Here is a 21191-nt window from a genome sequence, read left to right as displayed (position 1 = left end):
ATAAAAGATAGGCATCATTTACCTCTGGTACCCAAATCTCACAGTATATGTATAATAGCCCTAGGCATCAAATACCTCTGGTACTCAAATCTCACAGTATATGTATAAAAGATAGGCATCATTTACCTCTGGTACACAAATCTCACAGTATATGTATAATAGCTAGGTATCACTTACCACTGGTACTCAAGTCTCACAGTATACGTATAATAGCTAGGCATCACTTACCACTGGTACTCAAATCTCTCAGTATATGTATAATAGCTAGGCATCACTTACCACTGGTACTCAAATCTCCCAGTATATGTATAATAGCTAGGTATCACTTACCACTGGTACTCAAATCTCACAGTATATGTCTAATAGCTAGGCATCACTTTCCACTGGTACTCAAATCTCACGATAGAACTTTATTTTACTTACCACTGTCATAGGGTACTCTGGTCTCAGGATAGTAAACAGTAGGATATGATTTCCAATCCTATTGTCATCAGGCCCACTGTAAATACACAGCAGCAATCGTTTTAGTAAACTGCACACTCATAATTTACATTATATTTGCTATTATTAATTTAGTTTTTAATTTTTCAAATATCCCCCGAAAATAAATTGTGATATATTTTGATAAAGCAGCAACTTAACCTGAGAATGTGTTGGTTGTACTGCTCTAATTCCGTCCATTACAATGTTCATCTTTAATCTCACCATAACATTGATAAAACATGTATAACCAGAGTACCGCGGGGCTGAACAATATACCCCTGTCGAATGCCATATAGTGTTATATACTTTCTTACATTGAATTAAGATCTGCATCATTCTAAGAGTGGTTAGCTGACATGCTATAAACAAGAGGCCCAATGGGCCTGCATTGCTCACCTGGTATTAATCTCACACTTGTAATCTTAAAAGTGGACTAAAATACAGCTACAGGCAGAATATCATTGTTTGATTCACAAGAACCTATTAAAGGATTTCAACATGAAGCCTGTGAATGTCGAACAAGGACATTAGGTTGAAAGTGGGTTAAGGTCATTCATTTGAACAAACTTGGTAGCCCTTCATCCCAGCATGCTACAGGCCCAATATCAGTACCCTTGGCCTTTTGGTTATTGAGAAGAAGTCGTTTTTAGATTTTAAGACATCTGACCTCTGACCCCAGTGACCTTGATAGTGATGCAAGGTCATTCATCCCTGCATGCTACAGGCCCAAAATCAGTACCCTGGGCCTTTTGGTTATTAAGAAGAAGTGGTTTGAACATTTAAAGACATTTGACCCCTGTGACCTTCAAAGTTGGTCAAGGTCATTCATTTTAACAAACTTGGTAGCCTTTCATCACAGCATGCTACTGGCCAAATAGCATCATCCTAGGGTTTTCGGTTATTGAGAAGAAGTTGTTTAAAGGTTTTTAACATATTTGACCCCTGTGACCTTAAATATATATAAAAATCCTTCATTTGAACAAACTTGGTAGCCCTTCATCCTAGCATGTTACTGGCCAAATATCACTATCGTAGGTCTCGTAGTTATTCAGAAGAAGTTGTTCAAAGACTTTTTAAGACAATTGACCCATGTGACCTTGAAAGTGGATGAAAGACATTCATTTCAACAAACTTGGAACCCCTTCATCACAGCATGCTACGTATATATATATACAGGCCCAATAGCTGTACCCTGGGTCTTTTGGTTATTGAGAAGAAGTTGTTTGAAGATTTAAGACATTTGACCCCTGTGACCTTCAAAGTTGGTCAAGGTCATTCATTTGAACACACTTGGTAGCCCTTCATCATAGCCTGTTACTGGCCAAATAGCATCATCCTAGGGTTTTCGGTTATCGAGGAGAAGTTGTTGAAAGGTTTTTTACCATATTTGACCCCTGTGACCTTGAATATATATAAAAGTAATTAATTTGAACAAATTTGGTAGCCCTTCATCCTAGCATGTTACTGGCCAAATATCATTATCCTAGGCCTCATATAGTTATTGAGAAGTTGTTTAAAGATTTTTTAAGACAATTGACCCCTGTGACCTTGAATATAAGTCAAGGTCATTCATTTGAACAAACTTAGTAGCCCTTTATCCCAGCATGCTTCTGGCCAAATATCATCATCATAGACCTATTGGTCATTGAGAAGAAATTGTTTGAAGTAAAATATTGATGACGGACGGACGGACAACACCACACCATAATTCGCCGTCAAATTTGATGGTCGTATAAAAATCATATCTTCAGTTTCCTTTTACTATTTATTTCGGCTTTTTTCCTTTTTCTTTTAATTTTGGCTTTTTATGATTTCCTCTCAGCCTTTAACTTTCCAAAAAATAATCGTTCATTTGTGCTTAACAAGAGCTAAAACATTTCGGCCTTCGTCATATATATACTTTCTTTCCCTCATGACATATTTTGTTATTAAATTTTTAAATGAATATATGGAGTTAAATGCAAAATCAGATAATAAAGGAATGGTTAGGGACATATATTTATCACAGATACAGGAATATTTCAATGTTATTTCAAACATTTTCTTTATTCTTATTTTGTTTTTTTCAAAATATATGGAGACACTTGTCAGTGTTTTGTAGATGTTACATTTTTATGAGACAGATTTGACCAAAAATATTGAATTTAACATTATCTAAGAAAGCATTATTCTTATTTTTTATTTAATTTGCACCAGTATAAGGCAGGTGACAGTATTGTACCTCATGTAAATAACCTCTTTCATAATTCATAGTGCTCTATATTAGTAAGTTTGAGTATAGTTTTTTCCCTATTGATATGCGAGTTCCTTTATCCAACTAACAACTTTGTAATGTACTGATTAAGTTTCATTATTTAATATATTTTAAAATATATTTGAATACATCAGAGTATTAAGAAGTACTATTTTTCCAATACATGATATAGTGAAATTTATGTAGTTTTCTTTCACACTGATGATGATGATGATGATGATGATATAATTCTTTTGAACCTTATGTTTTATAAAAATCGTAACTTTTTTCCTAGGTAAAATATCTCAGGTAAATATAATACATTTATGATACAAACTATAATTACCCCCCCTTTGATGTTTCTACCTATTGTCATATATATATACATGCCAGAATTCATGGAGACCAATCTGAGTTTTACAATCATTTTAAGGTAATTGAGGTGAAAATGAGGGAGGTTTTATTCTCTATCTTAATCATCTAAATTCATGAAATAAAGCATTTAATCTTTAAGTAAGGAACTTTGGCAGATTTTTTTGTATATATTGAATATGATTATATACACAATGTAAATATAGCACAAAGTTAACAAAACAAAATATCACATAGTAGAGATAAACTGTAGAAGCTGATTTTACTTGAACTTTCGAAATTTAGTTGGACAGGCCTCTTTTCACAGCAGCCACAGTACTACTGATGTTCAGTTTAAACTTTGAACTATTTTTTTGGATGGGTTTGTAAAAATAAGGATAAGAGTTGTCTATGTTCATTTACATTTGAACTTCTTGATAATGTTACAGAATGCTGAAACATGCATTTAACAAGAGGTCAGCAATGTGGTAGTGAGTGCTTGGCCTGGCTTTTATGTATATCATTTGAAGCTGTCATGATCAATGTGTTACACGTTTGACCGTAAACAAGTAGCAATACTGTTTACAAAAAGTTCGCATTACTAGAAGCAAGATCATTATTTTCTTTCTACACTCTCAAAAGTAATTTTCTCCTGTTTAGTAATTTTACATTAGAGTTTTCCTCGCAATTGTTTTCCTGTGAATGCCTAGCCAACTGAACTGCTAAGATCCTTAAAGTTGTAAATATTAGCTCAAAACAAAAATATCAGGGGTGGCTGAACTTGCCCTGGTCTCCCGTATGTCGATTTTTGTATCATTGATGATTGGTAAAATGTATTCACTATATAATTTTTACATCAATGACACCATTTTCTTCCAGTAAAAGCTAAAGTAGATATTAGTTCTTGTGCGTATATGCCAGAATTCTTGGAGACCAATCTGAGAGTTTTACACTCATTTTAAGGGAATTGAGGTGAAAATAAGGGAGGTTTTATTCGCTGCGTTTTTCACGGCAAAAAGACTATCTTACTCAACTAAATTAATGAAATAAAGCACAAGATCTTTCAGTAAGGAACTTTTAAACTTTGGCAGGTGTTTTTTTTGTATACATTGAATATGATTATATACATTTAATAGTACAAAATTAACAAAACAAAATATCACACTGCAGATTTAACTTTAAATTTCGAAATTTAGTTGGACAGGCCTCTATTCACAGCAGCCACAGTACTACTGATGATCAGTTTAAACTTTGAACTATTTATTTGGATGGGTTTGTAAAAATAAGGATAATAGTTGTCTGTGTTCATTAACATTTGAACTTCTTGATAATGTAACAGAATGTTGAAACATGCATTTAACAAGAGGACAGAAATAATCAGCTGTGAAAGTGAAGAAAACTGTGTTCAGTATTTGAACTTTTAAATTACATATTTCAGCATTCAGAACAAAGACTTTTTCTATCTTCTTCATGACATGCCCCTTATATATTTACCGGTCATTCTCTTTACTTTCGTAGTGAAATTGTATTTGTAAATATCAAAGTTTCTAGCAATGAACTAACCTTACAAACATGACAGAAAACATGTTTTGTGCTTAATCTACTGACAGTGCGAGGTATCAACTTCACAGGAAATTTTGATGCTGAAGCTGACACTGTCGCGTAGTGGTTAAGACTAAGAATGTCAGGCATTCTGTAGTATCACAGAGATTTATGGCAACAATAAGAAAAGATCACACTAAATCTTTAATATGAATTTGTTTTAATTGTTCAGATAGATTACTTATTGTAAAAGACACCAAAATCAACTCACAATTTCAAAATCACATGACCGCTACTCGAGAGCTCTCGTGATTTATCGCTGAAAACATTGTGGAATCTTGTAAGACTTCGAGTAAACAACAGGAAAATGATTCACCGATCGATCATTAAAAAAACGTGAGGGTTTGAGGACTTTCCGTAAATTCATATCCCACGCCGTGAGACTTTATCGGAGGTGAAAATCCTTGAGATGTTGCCTCACCCCGTGAGTTCTGGCATGTATGTATTGTTCTAAAGATGTATGCGTTCAGGGAACAATCCAACCAGACCTATTTCTTATTGTCCAGGTGTTTCACACGGACAACTTACCTTAGTAAAAAATCCATTCACGGCAGAAAAAAATATCATAATGGTTTCTGAGTTTATTCTGGTGATTAGAATGAGTGAAAAATACTCTTTCATGCCCAATGGTGTAGGATAGGAAAATTCCACCTTCTGGATTTTCAAATTCAGCAAAACACTCGGTAAAGCCTCAGGTTTTACCATATTTGAAAAAACCCTCGGGTGGAATTTCCCTATTCTACACCCCTGTGAATGAAAGATTCTTATAATCCTGTTTTCAGTGCTTTAATGTAAGTTCCCAACTAAATCAAAATTTACCTCAATCCCATTAAAACAATCATTTAAAACTTACACATGTAAAACTAATAGAATATGAAACAACCCAGTTTGGTCTTATTTACTGTCATAATTTGTTAGTGTTGAAGTTTGTTGTTGCAGGGAAAACACACACATGTGAAAGACAATAACTGATACAGACCCTGGTCTCTGGATACGCTGGCTGGTGGAGAAGTTGAACAAGGCCACCTGGGACCGTACATAGATAGCGTTGTTCTGTAAAATAAAGTCAACAAGTTACAATTGAAGCATTCTGGCTATTGCTTCAACACAACTCATAGCAGGTTATTTGCATTTATTGAGGATCACAGAAATTGGTGTAGATATTTGTTAGTCATTTGTGCATATTTTATACCACTATATTTTTATATTGAAAATGTATTACTTTATTTAGGATGCTACAGACCAAATTCAGTCAAAATTCACAGAGCGATTCATGAGTAGTAGCTGTCTGTCGGACAACTTGGTTTTGTGATGAGTCCAAAACAAGAAGTCCAGAATATCTGAATATTTAAGCAGTCATAGTAAAAATATTCTCATTAAACATTATGCTGTACTACAAATATTTCACTCGCAAACTGTCGGCTCAATCTGTTGAAACTACCAGCCAAATATTATTATATGATTCTATGCTTTTTGGTTCTTCTTAAGGTAATAGGATTGTGTCACCATTTCTCAGTAGAATTTCTTCCAGTTTTGTAGTTATATTGCGTTGAAGTAAAGAAAATTTTCTGCCACAAAAAAAATATAGGTTGTCAGAATTTAAAGGATTTGAAATGAAAATTTATGTAAAAAGGAGTGATTTTTGAAAAAAAAATGAAAGACACAATTTTAGGCAAAATAATGTCAATAAAAATGATACTGACATAGATTAGTATTGCATTAATGTATATCAATTTAATAAATGCTGTAATTGTGTAAAATTAATTATCTATAAACGTTTAAAAATTGACATTTTATAATAAAACCATGTACATATAGTAATTGCATGTAAAGAGTTATCTTTCTTGTAAAAACTTCACAGTAGTGAAATAGGTAGCCGGGTTCCTGAAGTACAGAAAAATGGACACATGGGACTCATTGATAAAAAACCAACTGAATTAATGCCTGGATTGCTTTGAAATACTTTAATATTGAGAGAAAACACTGTTCTGTCAATAATAAACAAGCAATATTTATCAGTTTAATATGAAACATCAGAATTTGCGGAAATTGTAATACTGTCTCCCTACATTGGATTTTCAGCTAGGGATGCACTTCCTATTTCCGTTTATCAATACACTCCTATGACCTTAAGAAGTTGTTTGATGTATTAAATCCCTGTGACATAAGGAGATCTAGGTTATTTTCATTTTCAAACTTTGTCAGGAAGCTACCAGCTAAATATTATAAAACAATGCTCTAAGATTATTCAGAAGAAGTTATTTAACTGTTTGACATATTTGTGTGACCTTGTAGGTAGGTCAAGGTCATTTTCTTTTTTACACTTTGTCTGACTCTATCACAGGAAGAAACCAGCAAAATATAAAGATTCTATACTTTTCAGTTCTTCAGAAGAAGTCATTGGAAGTGTTTGACAAATTTTATCCCCAAGACGATCATTTTCATTCTCAAACTATGTTGAGCTCTATCACAGGAAACCACCAGCCAAATATGAAGATTCTATACCTCTCAGTTCTTCAGCAGAAGTTGTTTGAAGTGTTTCATAGGGCTGTAACGATACACCTATGCCACGATACGATACGTATCACGATATCTACCCACGATACGATACATTTTGATACGGTACAGGATGACGAAATGTTATGCTTCCTCTTCAAATGCGTCGCCATGTTTGATGTGTTCCCCAACTTGTAACTTAAAGCTCAAAATATATGCGGCAAATGGAGAGTGCTGCTACATTGATTGTACATTATGGAAAGGGACACCACTGCAGAATTAATTATTGAAATATAAATTAATTTACTTGATTTTTCAAATGTGCATTACTTGAAAAATATATGTTATATGTGAATGAAAGTTATATGAAAATTGTTTGTTATTGCCTCTAGTTTACATTAACGTTTTCAATTCGAAAGTTGCTTCAGTGTTTACCTGTACAGGTGTTAATAAAGATAAAAAAGGTGAAACTATTTTAATTAATCGGATTTAAGCACCAGAAAGATAATTTTAAAATTATTTTTGTCGGCAAATGTGATTGGCAAATGATAACAGAGATTCTAAATTTCATTTATGACATAAGACGCTGTACATTTACACGGAGATTCTCAGGTAAAAAGGTCAGGTATTTCATCAAGAATTGCATGTGATTTGCTACAGGTTTCAAGTCGTCATTCAATATATTTACTGTCACAGTCGGCATATAGATATATATTGATATATATTAGCTACGGTCTAGTTTATGATTAAACCATCGATATATAGTTTGAAGAAATCAATCGGCTTAAAACGTATTAATGTCAATGTTCAAATCGGCCTCACCTTCAGACGACATGTGCGCCTTGGTCAGCCGATATTTTCCTGTTTGCATAGGGCACAAAATTAAAGCCGTTTATTGGAAAGTTACAAATTATGTTAAACCGTAGTATTTCCACATCAACCGTGTCAAACCCTTCAAAACCTTTATTATCATCGTATGTGACGCTGGAGAATGAATGTTTACGTTACACATGTGTGGTTAAATTCCGAAAGTCAGGTAATACTAAAAACAGAACTGAACCAAAACACGGAAAAATATACCGTAAACCGAACCGAAGCAATTTAGCGCTGTTTTCGGTGCACCGCGGTGTATCGTTACAGCCCTAGTGTTTCACATATTTGATCGCTGTGACCTTGAAAGGTCAAGGTCATTTTTATTCTCAAACTTTGTCAGTTCTATCTCAGAAAGCTACCAGCCAAATATGAAGATTCTATACCTTTCAGTTCCTCAGAAGAAGTCGTTTGAAGTGTTTGACCCATATGACCCCTGTGACCTTGAAAGTTGGTCAAGGTTAGAGCTGTCACGATACACCTGACCCACGATTCGAATATTTCGATTTGATACATAAAAAATATAAAATATAAACAAAATGAGATATATAAGCCGTCGATACACGGAAACCCAGTGTTTCCACTTTTGATTTGAAGCTTTCCGGAGCATCACAAATTTTCATTTCCTTATGGCGGTCTGCCATTTTGTTATGAATGCTTTGTGAAAATTGCATCCTCGCAGCCGATTGGTTGAGGGTTAAGAGATCAGCCAATGATTGAACGTCTCACAAATGTTTCGGCTGAAGCGGCATACACTAATATTCAGATCATGACGCATCGAAAATACGGAAAAATATATCGTGAATCGAATCGAACATTAATAATTGCGGTACAAGTGCATCGCGGTGAGTTGTGACACCTCTAGTCAAGGTCATTTTCGTCCTCAAACCTTGTCAGGCTCCTACCAACGAAGCTTTCAGCAAAACATCACGAATCTAGGCCTGTCCGTTCTTCAGAAGAAGTTGTTTAGAGGAAAAGTTGATGGACGACAACAGACGCAACTTCGGGCAGGTGAGCTAACAATAGGTATTTGCACCCGATGGTGGGAAGCCTAAACATATCTATTAATTTCAATTGTTCACTTTGAAATTTTAAACTCTTGAGAGTTAATATACCCTATACAATAGAGTACTTACTTCAGAGTTAATATACCCTATATAATAGTGTACTTACCTCAGAGTTAATATATCCTATATAATAGTTTACTTACTTCAGAGTTAATATACCACATATAATAGTGTACTTACTTCAGAGTTAATATACCCTATATAATAGTGTACTTACTTCAGAGTTAATATACCCAATATAATAGTTTACTAACTTCAGAGTTAATATACCCTATATAAAAGTGTACTTACCTCAGAGTTAATATACCCTATATAATAGTGTACTTACTTCAGAGTTAATATACCCTATATAATAGTGTACTTACTTCAGAGTTAATATACCCAATATAATAGCATACTTACTTCAGATTTAATATACTCTATATAAAAGCGTACTTCCTTCAGAGTTAATATACCCTATATAATAGCGTACTTACTTCAGAGTTAATATACCCAATATAATAGTGTACTTACTTCAGAGTTAATATACCCTATATAATAGCGTACTTACTTCAGAGTTAATATACCCTATATATTAGTGTACTTTCTTCAGAGTTACCCTTTGGCCACATGCAAGCCAATACACTTGAACACTCTGTACTGATAGTGCCAAGTTACATTGTTGCAATGCAACCTGCTGCACTGACTGAAATGTGTATACGCCATCTCAATGGCAGTTTTAATTTTGAGAAATTAAGTTTTGTTTTGATTTGTTTTTCTAACCTTAATTTTGAAGCTGAAATAGTTGTTTTAAGCATTTTCAGTAAGTTAAAATTATGTTCAGAATTTCTTAAATTTTAATTCAGTGCTATTTTCCTAATAAAAACATCAACACATAACCATGAAATCAGCTGTATGTATATCAGGATAGACACATTCTAAAATTTTTCATTTTGCTTTAATTATGATTTAATGAAATGACGTAAACAATGATATTATCACTTCCAAATGATAAAACAAATCAAATTTCCAAAATTCTCACAAGAAGTTTTAAAATACAGTGTATATTTAGGCCTATATAAAAGCTTTTATTGCGGCGAATTTGTATCCGACCGTTTTGGGTCAAATCTATTTTCTTTTTTCAAACGCCAGCGAGCGTAAAATTGTTTGTATGTCTCGAGCTATGGTGGTGAACTGATTTTTATTGAAGAAAAGATAGAAATAATCAACGGGACCTGCAGTATCAACAACAACATTTTTCTGGAAGTATTAGCCCCGTTTTTCTAACAAAATCATTAAAATTGATCGGTGAAAAATCTCGAGACCATTCAGTGTCGTCGTGACCTAATGCCGTAATGGCGACGGCACACCCGGTCGCTGTTCATCTTTTACATAATCATTTACGGACTTATTTCTGATGACAGTTCATTCAAAAACATCGTTAAGATCGATGTCTGACTCAATGTCATCAGGGCTGAAACCATTAAACTATTAATCATCCTCCTCCTTCTCAAAAATGTCCCGTAACATAGTTGTGACAGTCGCCATCACGGCTCGTTGTTGTGACACTTTTCTACACTCATGACTCGCAGTTTCTAGGTTTATTTATTCAAAACTATTCGTAGGAATGAAGTGTACAAATCTGATTGGTCGATGCATTGATATCTTCTAAAAGTAGTATAGGTGATTTCCAGATAGGTGTCGCTCTCAATCACGGAATTTTCCATGTCTAAGTTTACCGAAACGGCATGGCGTCGAGAGGCGCTTACATTGAGATAACGTAGCGGCGTCGAGAAGCGCTAACATTGAGATAATGTAGAGGCGTCGGGAAGCGCTTACATGTGGCAAGGGGTAAAGGCGTCCAGAGGCGCTTGCATGTGGCAAAGGGGTAATATACCCTATATAATAGTGTACTTACTTCAGAGTTAATATACCCTATATATTAGTGTACTTACTTCAGAGTTAATATACCCTATATAATAGCGTACTGACTTCAGAGTTAATATACCCAATATAATAGCGTACTTACTTCAGAGTTATATTAATATACCCTAATTAATAGTGTACTTACTGCTGCATAGGTGACACAGCTTGTTGCACTCTCAATGTCCTGTAAAACAGCAAACAGTTGAAACACTCACATATACATATTATATTACAAGTTAATATTAGCAGCTAGCTACAGGAGCTAGTTTAAAATTAAAAACATTTCATTAAATAGATAATTATATTAAAACACAAGAGGCTCTAATTGTGGTCAGACAAAAGTTTAGTAAAATTCCAGATCTGACATGTTCTATATATCAATCATGCAATGCACATGTTATTGAATCAATTTTATCATGACTAATAGAATCTTTGACCCCCCCTTTGGTATAAGATAAATATAGGGTACAAGTCTGTGTGCATGTTGACAACCTTAAAATCATTCCCCTATCTCACTTCAAGGGGATGGATGATCATTTTTCTTTTACCCTGATCATGATGACCCTGTCACGTTCATATTATTATACAACCTTGATGCTACAATGCATTGTTGATGTGACATCACACAATTGTTTTGACCGGGGAATTCCCCGTCTCAACCCTATTGTGAGACAATTTGTTTGTTTGTGTTTAACGGCCCATCGACAACTGTGGTCATTTAGGGCCATTGCGATTTATTTAAAAAAAACAAAATGTGAATTGACAAAGATTAAATTAAATAAAAATGAATATTTGTTCAAGCATATGCATTCACATGGTATGTGTAAATAATTAAAATATGAATGGGTTTAAATAATAAAAGTTAAATAGATAATGAATAGATCATAATTTTATATGGAATATGGAATACGTGATAAATAGATTTCATATCCGGGGCTCACAAATTTGTCTTCACATTTTAAAAGGTACGAATGAATAGGATAAATATGCCCAGTACTGAGACGAGAGGGGACAACTTCCTCTCTACGATCTTTCTCTCAACCTTGACAGATGTATCCACATTTTTCCCAGTGTGAAATTAATATAATATTTCCCAATTTTGGGGTAAGACTGAAAAATCTCAACTAAGGGGTCAGCTAATTAAATGTCTAGCCTGAGGCTTTGCCAAGGGCAAGACATTTAAGAATCTTACCCCGATCGCGGGTTAAGAGTTTTCTGTCTTATCCTGGAGATTGATTATTTTTCTCTCACATCAAAAACAAGTGGTAATTTCACAAAATGCAAAGGTTTATTTCCCAATTTCCAGCAGATCAGAATCATCTGCTTTGTTGATGTGACGTCATTGTATTGTTGATGCGACGCCAATGTATTGTTGATGTGACGCCAATGTATTGTTGATGTGACGTCATGCAATTCCTATGAAAGAGGAATCTTCCTGTCTTCACCATTGGGCAAGACAGAGATATCTTTTCCTGACGTGAGGGATCTAACTGTGGCGGGAAAACCTGAGTACCCAGAGAAAACCAAAGTGGTCGGGCAAGTGACCCTATACCTTTTCATGTCGGATCGGGAAATCAAACCCTGGCCACCTTTGTGAAGTCAAGTGCGCTATCCACTGTGCCACTCGACCACCCTAATGATCTGTTATGATCACTACAACAACCCTGCATTAATTAGGAGATCATTTGAGCACATGTACATGATGTAGAGTTTGTGCAAGTTTGGACTACTTGAATGAGTGAGTTACGAGAGATATTGGTAAATTTGATCAAAATGATGGAGTCTCAAGCTCCCTCCTAATGAGGGAGGGTTGACAGCTATATATGCAGGCTGAGCTGTCATTCATAACATTTGCATGATATCACGTCAACAATAAAATGACATTACATAAACAATGCATTTTCGTCAAGCCAACAATACGTTGAGCATGTATACGTAACATCAATATTGTATTATGTATGACAGGATCAACAGGATAAAAGAACAAGAATCAAGGCAAGCCTTATTTTTTGCAACTTGAGAATATCCTTCTCCACGGTTGTGATTGCCAAAGGAGTGAAAGATTCTATTGATCTCACTGACAAAAGTGTGGATACATCTGTCCTGGGTAAGAAAATCTAATGTCCACAAATTAAACTGTTGCTAAAACTTTTATGCTGAAGACATCAAACACTGTTTAATTTTGCATAAGAAGAGATAAATATTTTATGCATGTTTTATGTAATATCCAACTGAAAGTGATACGCAGAAATGGGTGTGCATAGTGTTGACAACACACGAGTGTAAAGTGAAACTACAAAAATGTCCCTGTCAGAAGGCTAGCGATACCAATTCACAATGATTTTGAGAATTTGCAACATTTTAAAACTGCATTCACAAGGCATAAGTATTGAGTTATCTTTGTTTATGCATTTCAATGTATTGTGTTATCAAACTTTTATCAAAATAAAGAGCCGTAGATCGACGTATTTCTATGCACAAAAAAACGATGGATACCCGGTTACGGATCGGATAAACACACACGGTTATCCGAGAGGCATTTTTTCTAACCGCTGCAGCCCTATTAGATATAGAACCTAATTTTTATGTAATTAATGAATATGACAGATGTAAAGTGTAAATATATACATTCATATATATATATCTTACTGCAGCTAAAGGTAAATAATTATGGTAAGGGAGATGGGCATCTATTGGTTGATTGTACATGTGTTATGATGGATAGGTAAGTTTTTCATATTGCCTGGCTTTTATGAGAAATAAACAATATTAGAACAAACCCTGGAGTTGTATCTTATTAGTGAAGGAAACAAAACTATAATGCAGGCACACATCGAAGCAGAGACCTCAGAAATGTTGCTGTTACCTCTTGAGATTCTCAGGACAAATTCTCTCCTAGAGAGGGAGTATGTTAGCCTGGTAAAATACTAGCCATTTTCTACCGACTCAGCTTAGGAGAATTTTTCTTTACATCGTAGTATATTTAAATTTACTCACATCAAACTCAATCAAAGCTTGTCTCTTCTTAGGCATCATGATCACATAGCTGTAAAAAAATCCACAATACAAACACTATCTGCAAAATTTATTTAAACTATATATATAGAGATTACACAACGAGTGGTTGTTGAATATGGTATTTATTTCACTCAAGTTAGTAAATTTTCAAAAGTTACAAAAGACAGGAGCTTTAGCGAGTGTTTTTCTGTAACTTTTGAAAATTAACCAACGAGAGTGAAATAAATACCATACTCAACAACCACGAGTCGTGTGATCTGTTTCTACCACAATCTCATGATCAGTCGGAAATAATATACACACATGTGTTTGTTGACAAGGCTGGCGTAGTGATATGACCCATATGTAAAAAGTCACTCATTAATATTCAAAAATGACTTTTTTTACAAATTTAATTGTCAAAATTAATGTTTCGGCAAAAACTTCATGAAAAATAAAATAGATGAACGACTTCAAATATTGAGAGTAGCAGTATTGCATTAATTTATATAAATTAACCACGGACTATATGCGCGCAAGCATATCGTACGAAGTCTGCCTCCCGCCAAGTGATGAACCGTTGTAGACAAACTTATCGCTGTCAATATCCAAAACCATAGGCCTACGTTTCTTGGTGACGGTTCTATGGTTTACGTTTATAGTGAAAGTTCAGCCATAGTCAGACCGTCTACATAGCGATAATGGGACGTTGGGAGAACGAAATATTTACCGACACTGCAGATCTTGTTTTGGTTTCACGACCAGGACACGCGACGTCGAAACGATATGGAGCGTCTATAGCAATTTTGCATGAAACTAACGATCAAATCTTTAAGTATCATCTTTTAGTATTGCCTTAATAACCTCACAAAGTCACCAACATTTGTCGGACGTTGACAGCCGACGACATAAACAAAACAGTCTTCCCGGTCAAAGTTCATCTTCTCGACCAATCAAAACTCTTGAAGGTCATATACCACGTGTGGTATATAACTCATATTTATCTAACAGTCTGCATGTTTATACAATGATCTGAGAGTGGAATAACACAGCGTATTGTGGTAGAAATAATAACATCACAACAACAGTATAGCAAGTTAAGATCCTATATATGTATTAATATGAATATTGTTCATGACCAAGAGCATTTAATTTATGTGCTTATCTCTTACTGAACCTGTAATTAAGGTGTGTCTTACAGATAGATTTATTGCAATTATTGTTACTAAAGATATTGATCATGGGTGGTCACTGTTTCTGTATAAAGTTGCTGTGAAATTAGACTGGATACAATATGCCAATAATGGATCTCACTCGGTCCTCGGTCTATGATCGAAGTTTTCTGATATCTATATAAAATAAATCCATTGTCCGTAACATACTTTTGATAAAGAATTCAAATAAAAGAAACATCAAGCTGGTGCAATATATATGAAGACCTAGTACCTGACTGTGCCAAAGTGCTGAACAGCGTGGATGAGGTCCGTCTCCACAGTGGCTTCTGAAAGGTTCCTTACATGGACTACAGGAGATGGGCTTGGTTTGTGAGGATCCTCCTGCAAGACATATATATATAAATATATTATATAACATAAATAAAGCAAAACATGAAGACTAGTATAATCGGCCAGCGCTTTCGCCCATCTTGGGGCTCTTCAGTCGATTTAAATTTCCTGGATGTCAGTTAATGACATGGGTATATTCAATGAATAACATATATATTCTACATGGCCAGACTGCACCATGAAAGGTACAATGTTGAAGGTTTAGTTTTTATGTCCAAGCAAAAATGAGAAAATGTCAAACCAAATGCTTGTGTATACATTTCAGCTGCAACATACACTGTATATACATGTATGTTATATACATGTAAGTCTGAAGAATATCCTAGAAGAGATGAAAGTACTTAAGACTCGTTGTTGAGAATTTTTCTTTTTATAATATTTCTTCGTCCATAAGGTCATTTTTCTGATTTATAATACATGTATATATATATATATAGGCCGTTTATCAGGTAGATTCAGCTTGACCCTTCCCTCATGATCAGTTGTAGCTGGGTTTTTTCTGCCCTTACATCCATGATGAAAAAATATATACATCCTACTCAATTGAACGTTTACATTCTGATTCGCTCTTGACTTCTTTCATTCAGACGCTTTATACAATACAAGCGACAAACAAGAAGTCCCTGCTCTTGATGCGTAAAATGTCATCTGCTGAAAGACCGAAAGGTCGTAAAAGCGGATGTCAAACCGTCAAAATTAAATGTGCATACATATGGTTCAGACAATTCATAACTTCAAAGGTTCTTTTATACTAGATAATGTGTTGTACTTCCAACGAAAACCAGATCACAGTTGTTTTTTACTCAATTAATTGGTCATAGGTCTCTAACAAGTGATACTCGACAAACTTTATTAATCAGAACATCACTAATAGCTACCATACTTGGCATATAAATAGCATATAAAACAAACAATAAAGGTTGATAAAAAATAACCTTTATTTCTAGGCCAATATCTTCATCAACTCTGATGATTCTTCAGAGCTTAGCTTATATATATGTAAAAGACAAATATAACGTAATATATGCTAATACATGGAAAATTTGGTGACACAAAATTAAAATTTAGAAGCATAAATATTGCAGACATTTTCTTTTGTTTGATCCCTGTAATAATAGGTATGCTGCATATATAAATACACAAGTTACCACTAACAAAGATATATCTCAGCAAAAGTGAAGTATTAAAACTTGATTTCTTTGACCACTTCACCTTAAGTGTAAATGACTTAAAATCATGCATTTGGCTTGTAAATATAAAATTTGGCACAAGAAAAATTGTTTTGTAAAAAAAAAAACATAAGAATTTTTAAAGCTCATGGTAATTGAACCCTGATGGGCTTGTGATCACATTGTTAAATAGCTGTAAGACATAATTTTCATCCAGACCAAAGCTATTGTTCATCTATTGTTCTTGAAACCAGCCATTCAAGTGTCTTAAGCTCAATTACAGTCATCAATAGCAGTATAATTTGTAATCTGAAATTACAACATGTCTTGGCCAGAGTTGGTCCTTGGTCAAGACATGTTGCAATTTCGGATTACAAATCATATTTTCCCTAAAATATTAAGAATCAAAACATGTGGAAATGACGTCTTTGAAAGGCCATCAAGCTCGAGTCAAAGCTATGGGGAATGAAAACATCTCTTAAAGGTCTACTACAAGCCCTGTACATATATGATTGAATGACGTGAAATTCTCATCATGAAGTCAAACAGCTGTAAAAATATGGAGCTGTAATTGACCATAAAATCAATGCTAAAGTATTCATTCCTTAAATGGTTCAATATTATATTATCTGTTTTTCAATGGATAGCATTAGATGGTCTATAAAGAAAACCATCTGTCACATTGATTAGCACTGATATTGCCACACCTTATTGATTCTCCTACATACAGCTGTTGGTGATTATAGACCCTCATTGCTGAACAAATTCAGTGGCCGTATAAATTAAACCAATATGGACAAGTGGCCTTTAAATCCTCACACTGACACAACTTTATATTCTTAAACCTTTATAGCATAAGCACATTTTATCCAGGTTGTACATTTCGACTACTCAACCACAGGTATACTATAGCCTTATATCAGTTAATATATTGTACATCCATATTGTAAGAAGTTACTAACTCTGCCCCCTACGGCCCTAGTAAAATGACCCTGTTCCATATCAATATTGATATATATAGTAGATAATAAATAAATAAGTCCATGCGAAGGCAAATATAGAATAAAAACAAATTTTTCAGTTCTGAAAAATTTATGTTTTTATTTGATATATATATATAGATTGTTGTAAAAAAAACATGAAGCAGTTAATTTTAAACACACTATTTAAAGTATTTGTTTTTTCTACATACTTTCGCGGCTTCATCCCCATGCAAAAATTGAGAAGTTGACAGGTATGATTATTATGTTTTCGAGTTTTCTAACATTTGTTGGTTAGTTACAGAGTTGCTTGATAGCTTGGTTATCTCTATGTTGTACAGGCTGGCAGGCTAGCTTCCCCAACCCTGCTTAGTATATTAGTTTTGGAGAATCCCCAGAGGTAAATGTAACATTTTTAATGAAATAATGTGCACATGTACACTAGTATACTGTTCAAATTCACCACCATTGTTCACTTCTGAAAAGAAATCAAATTTCACAAGAAAATTTTCCGAGTCGGTTGTTTCTGTTTATTTGTCACTTTGATGTAAATTTGAAAACATGACAACACAGAAGTAACAAAAGTTTGTTATATCTAATCTGTGTGTTCAGGTCTTGATATCAAGAGAAAGTTTAAAAAGAATGGGGTTTTTTTTGCATCTAGTTTCTTAAATATCTCTGATGTACTAGAAGAAATTTACAACTCATAAACGCTCAAATGCCACCTCCTTGCCTCTACAAATACAAAAAAAATGGAGACCCCCAGTACCCCCCCTCTGGTGCTCTCCCCCTGGCTCGGGGCTTCGCCCCTCAGCAGAGGGCTATGGCCCAGCTGATATGGTACCACCTGGTATTCAAAAGGTACCTTCTGTTTTAAAAGATAATGAAACCCCTGTATCGACCATATCAGCAATGGTCATAATTTATATTGAATGCCTTAAAAGTGTTATTAAGGAGGCTCCACCCTTTTGCAATTAACCAGCAGTTTCCAATGAAAGTTTCACTTAATGGTAAAGTCACTGTGTAGAGATGATTTTATGAAACTCTAAGCATTCCGATATACTAGGATTTTTTTGGTAAAAAATACTGAAAAATTGATTTTTTGTCAGATTTAACACTTTCACATTTTTTGAGTGTGTGGCGCCCGGCATTGTTCAAAACTATTAAAACAATAAAATACTGAAAAGAAACATTGCTAATCAGGCCTACAAATATTTTATTTATCATAAAATATCTACAACATGTTACAAAAAACGTTTTTTTTATTGAAATTGTATGGATAAAAGTTACTAAATACAAGCTAAAAGCAAACAGGACACATAGTTTCATACAAAAAGAGTGAAAAATTGAACCAAATACACCCAAAGTCTTTGTAATTCACAAAAGTCGTAGGGACCAAGAGCTTGTGAACTACTGTTAGCACATGATACGTACAGGTGAGGTCGGTAAACAAAACACATCAGTCTGCATTTAATGCGCCTCATTTACGACCTTCTTGAAGTAGTCTGATCTTATGTCAGTGTCTTCCTGTGAGTTAATTAATGTCGTTGCATCATAAGCTATATTTCTGAAGTTAGTGTAATTACACCCTTTTTCAAGTTTATCGCATGTGTACTATTGTTTACCCGGTGTACTATAATTTTCACTATGGTATGGGAATGCCCGATACGCAATACGGAAATGGCGACACGAAAATATGACAGGAAAAACATGTGTATTACGAAGGGTGGGAAGTCCTTGACAGCCTTTATATATATATTCTATTAAATTTTGATCACCCAGACCAGGGAAATCTTCGAATTTGTGAGCAGTGGGCCATTTCAGCAATTTTTAGTCAATATCGAAATAAAGAGGGGTCATCCTATGTAAAATTAGAAGAAAATAGGAACATGACGATGGCTGCCATATACAAGGAATTTTGTAGAGATTGAGGGAATGCTTTCCATTAGTCTTCGAGATTCTATATTTTACCACCATCATGCCTTCTTCTACCGCCGTTGTGGAGAGAAGTTTTTCCTTGATGTCCAACATCCTGACATCCAAGAGGAACAGGATGACTCGGCCCACACTGTGCCACTATGGTTATATGCCACCAGAAAAAGGAACTCACCCCAACTGACCTGGACTCTTTGGTGGATATATTTTAAGGGACAAAAACCCCAGGAAAATGGCCATTTAAATATCTATTGAAGCTTAATAAATGTAAAGCAAAGATCTGTACATGTGTTTTATAAGAAGGAACATTTTTTTCCAATTGGGCTGTATTTTCTCAATTGAAAAGGTATGTACAGGCCCTGTAAAAAAAAAGGTAAGAAAATCACTGGTACTAGGCCAATAGGAACAAAAATTACACTGCCCAATTTTTCAGATTAACATCCACAACAGAATATTGGTAGTATGAAAGAAACTTCAGCTTCGTGTAAAAGTTCATTAAAGCTATTCTCTGTCCAGAAGCATCCATTAAAGACAGAAATTGTGGCAGCCATCTTGGACTTCTCCATGTGCCATATATATAGACCTATATGGCATCCCGCCCGGCTAAGTGTCTTGAGGACCGGAACCGGTTCCGCATTTAAGACAACCTCTGTGTTAAATTATTGAGTGCTAACTCATATAATGCTCGATCAGTGCATGCGTAGCCTGTATCATGCAAGGTAAACTAAACAAATCACCGTCACGAGCTCGAGGGGAATATACTACAATGTTCCTCGTTCTTTCCCCCAATCGTCTTACAATTCGTGCATACATGTATATAAAAAAAAAAAGAGAAAACAAGACTGATTTTTTAAAACCTCTCCCTACGAGTTCAAGCTAAATTATCATAACAATCTCCGAAACTTCGAAGCATTGAATGCGAACCGGAAAAACCTGTTTGAATCGTGACCCACGCTGTCTGAAACCGGTTACATGAAAACAATGATTGCATATGTAGAACAGCATCGAGCTGCATAACATGTGAAATATTACAATAACACAAGTATTTTTGCATTTAAAAAAATAAGTGCATACCCTTTCTCCTCTTCCATCTTCAGTTCTTTGTCGTTTAGAAATGTGACCGTCGTATCCCGAAGCCATGTCCATTTTGTCAGAATGAGGCTCAAGCTTTAAAGTGACGCAGAAAGCGCTATAACAATGCAGCTAGGCCTAGCTAGGCCTACCGTAAATAACCTATGTTTTTCGATGGTGCCCTAATGGCGCGCTAACTTACGAAAAACATTAAGACGTGCTAAAATTTTCAGCAGTTTAAGTAAAAGACTGAATTGCTTCACCGAAGTTTTGAATCACCAAAAAATGAAATATGACATGTAAATTAACATGTCAGCGGATGATCCGCAATAGAGCGTTAGCATTTCCAGTATAGGCTAGCGTAGCTGCCTAGCTCCGGCTCGAGTAGGCACATGCGCGTAAAACGCACATTTTTTGTTTAGTGATTTTTTTAATTAAAGAAATTCAAAAATAACCAGATTTCGCTC

At 34.7% G+C, this 21191-nt stretch overlaps 1 protein-coding gene across 4 annotated transcripts in view; it reads right to left on the bottom strand.

Moving 5' to 3' along the window:
* LOC110451516 (heterogeneous nuclear ribonucleoprotein L-like) overlaps nt 1-20823 on the bottom strand; it is a 65755-nt gene extending 44932 nt beyond the window's left edge. For all 4 annotated transcript variants that reach the window (XM_021499581.1, XM_021499582.1, XM_021499583.1 and 1 more), the window contains exons 1-6: nt 20728-20823; nt 15451-15560; nt 14005-14053; nt 11153-11191; nt 5649-5722; nt 424-499 (exon numbers count right to left, since the gene is read on the bottom strand). In XM_021499581.1, the coding sequence (XP_021355256.1) occupies nt 424-499; nt 5649-5722; nt 11153-11191; nt 14005-14053; nt 15451-15560; nt 20728-20799 (420 nt within the window). In that variant the 5' untranslated portion in view covers nt 20800-20823. The remainder of the gene's footprint in view (nt 1-423; nt 500-5648; nt 5723-11152; nt 11192-14004; nt 14054-15450; nt 15561-20727) is intronic.
* Between the last annotated feature and the right edge of the window lie 368 nt (nt 20824-21191).

This window comes from Mizuhopecten yessoensis, unplaced genomic scaffold, assembly GCF_002113885.1.
Source record: "Mizuhopecten yessoensis strain PY_sf001 unplaced genomic scaffold, ASM211388v2 scaffold6119, whole genome shotgun sequence".
Classification (NCBI taxonomy): domain Eukaryota; kingdom Metazoa; phylum Mollusca; class Bivalvia; order Pectinida; family Pectinidae; genus Mizuhopecten; species Mizuhopecten yessoensis.
The sequence above is the reverse complement of the archived record's forward strand: the minus strand, read 5'-3'. Positions and strand labels throughout refer to the sequence as shown.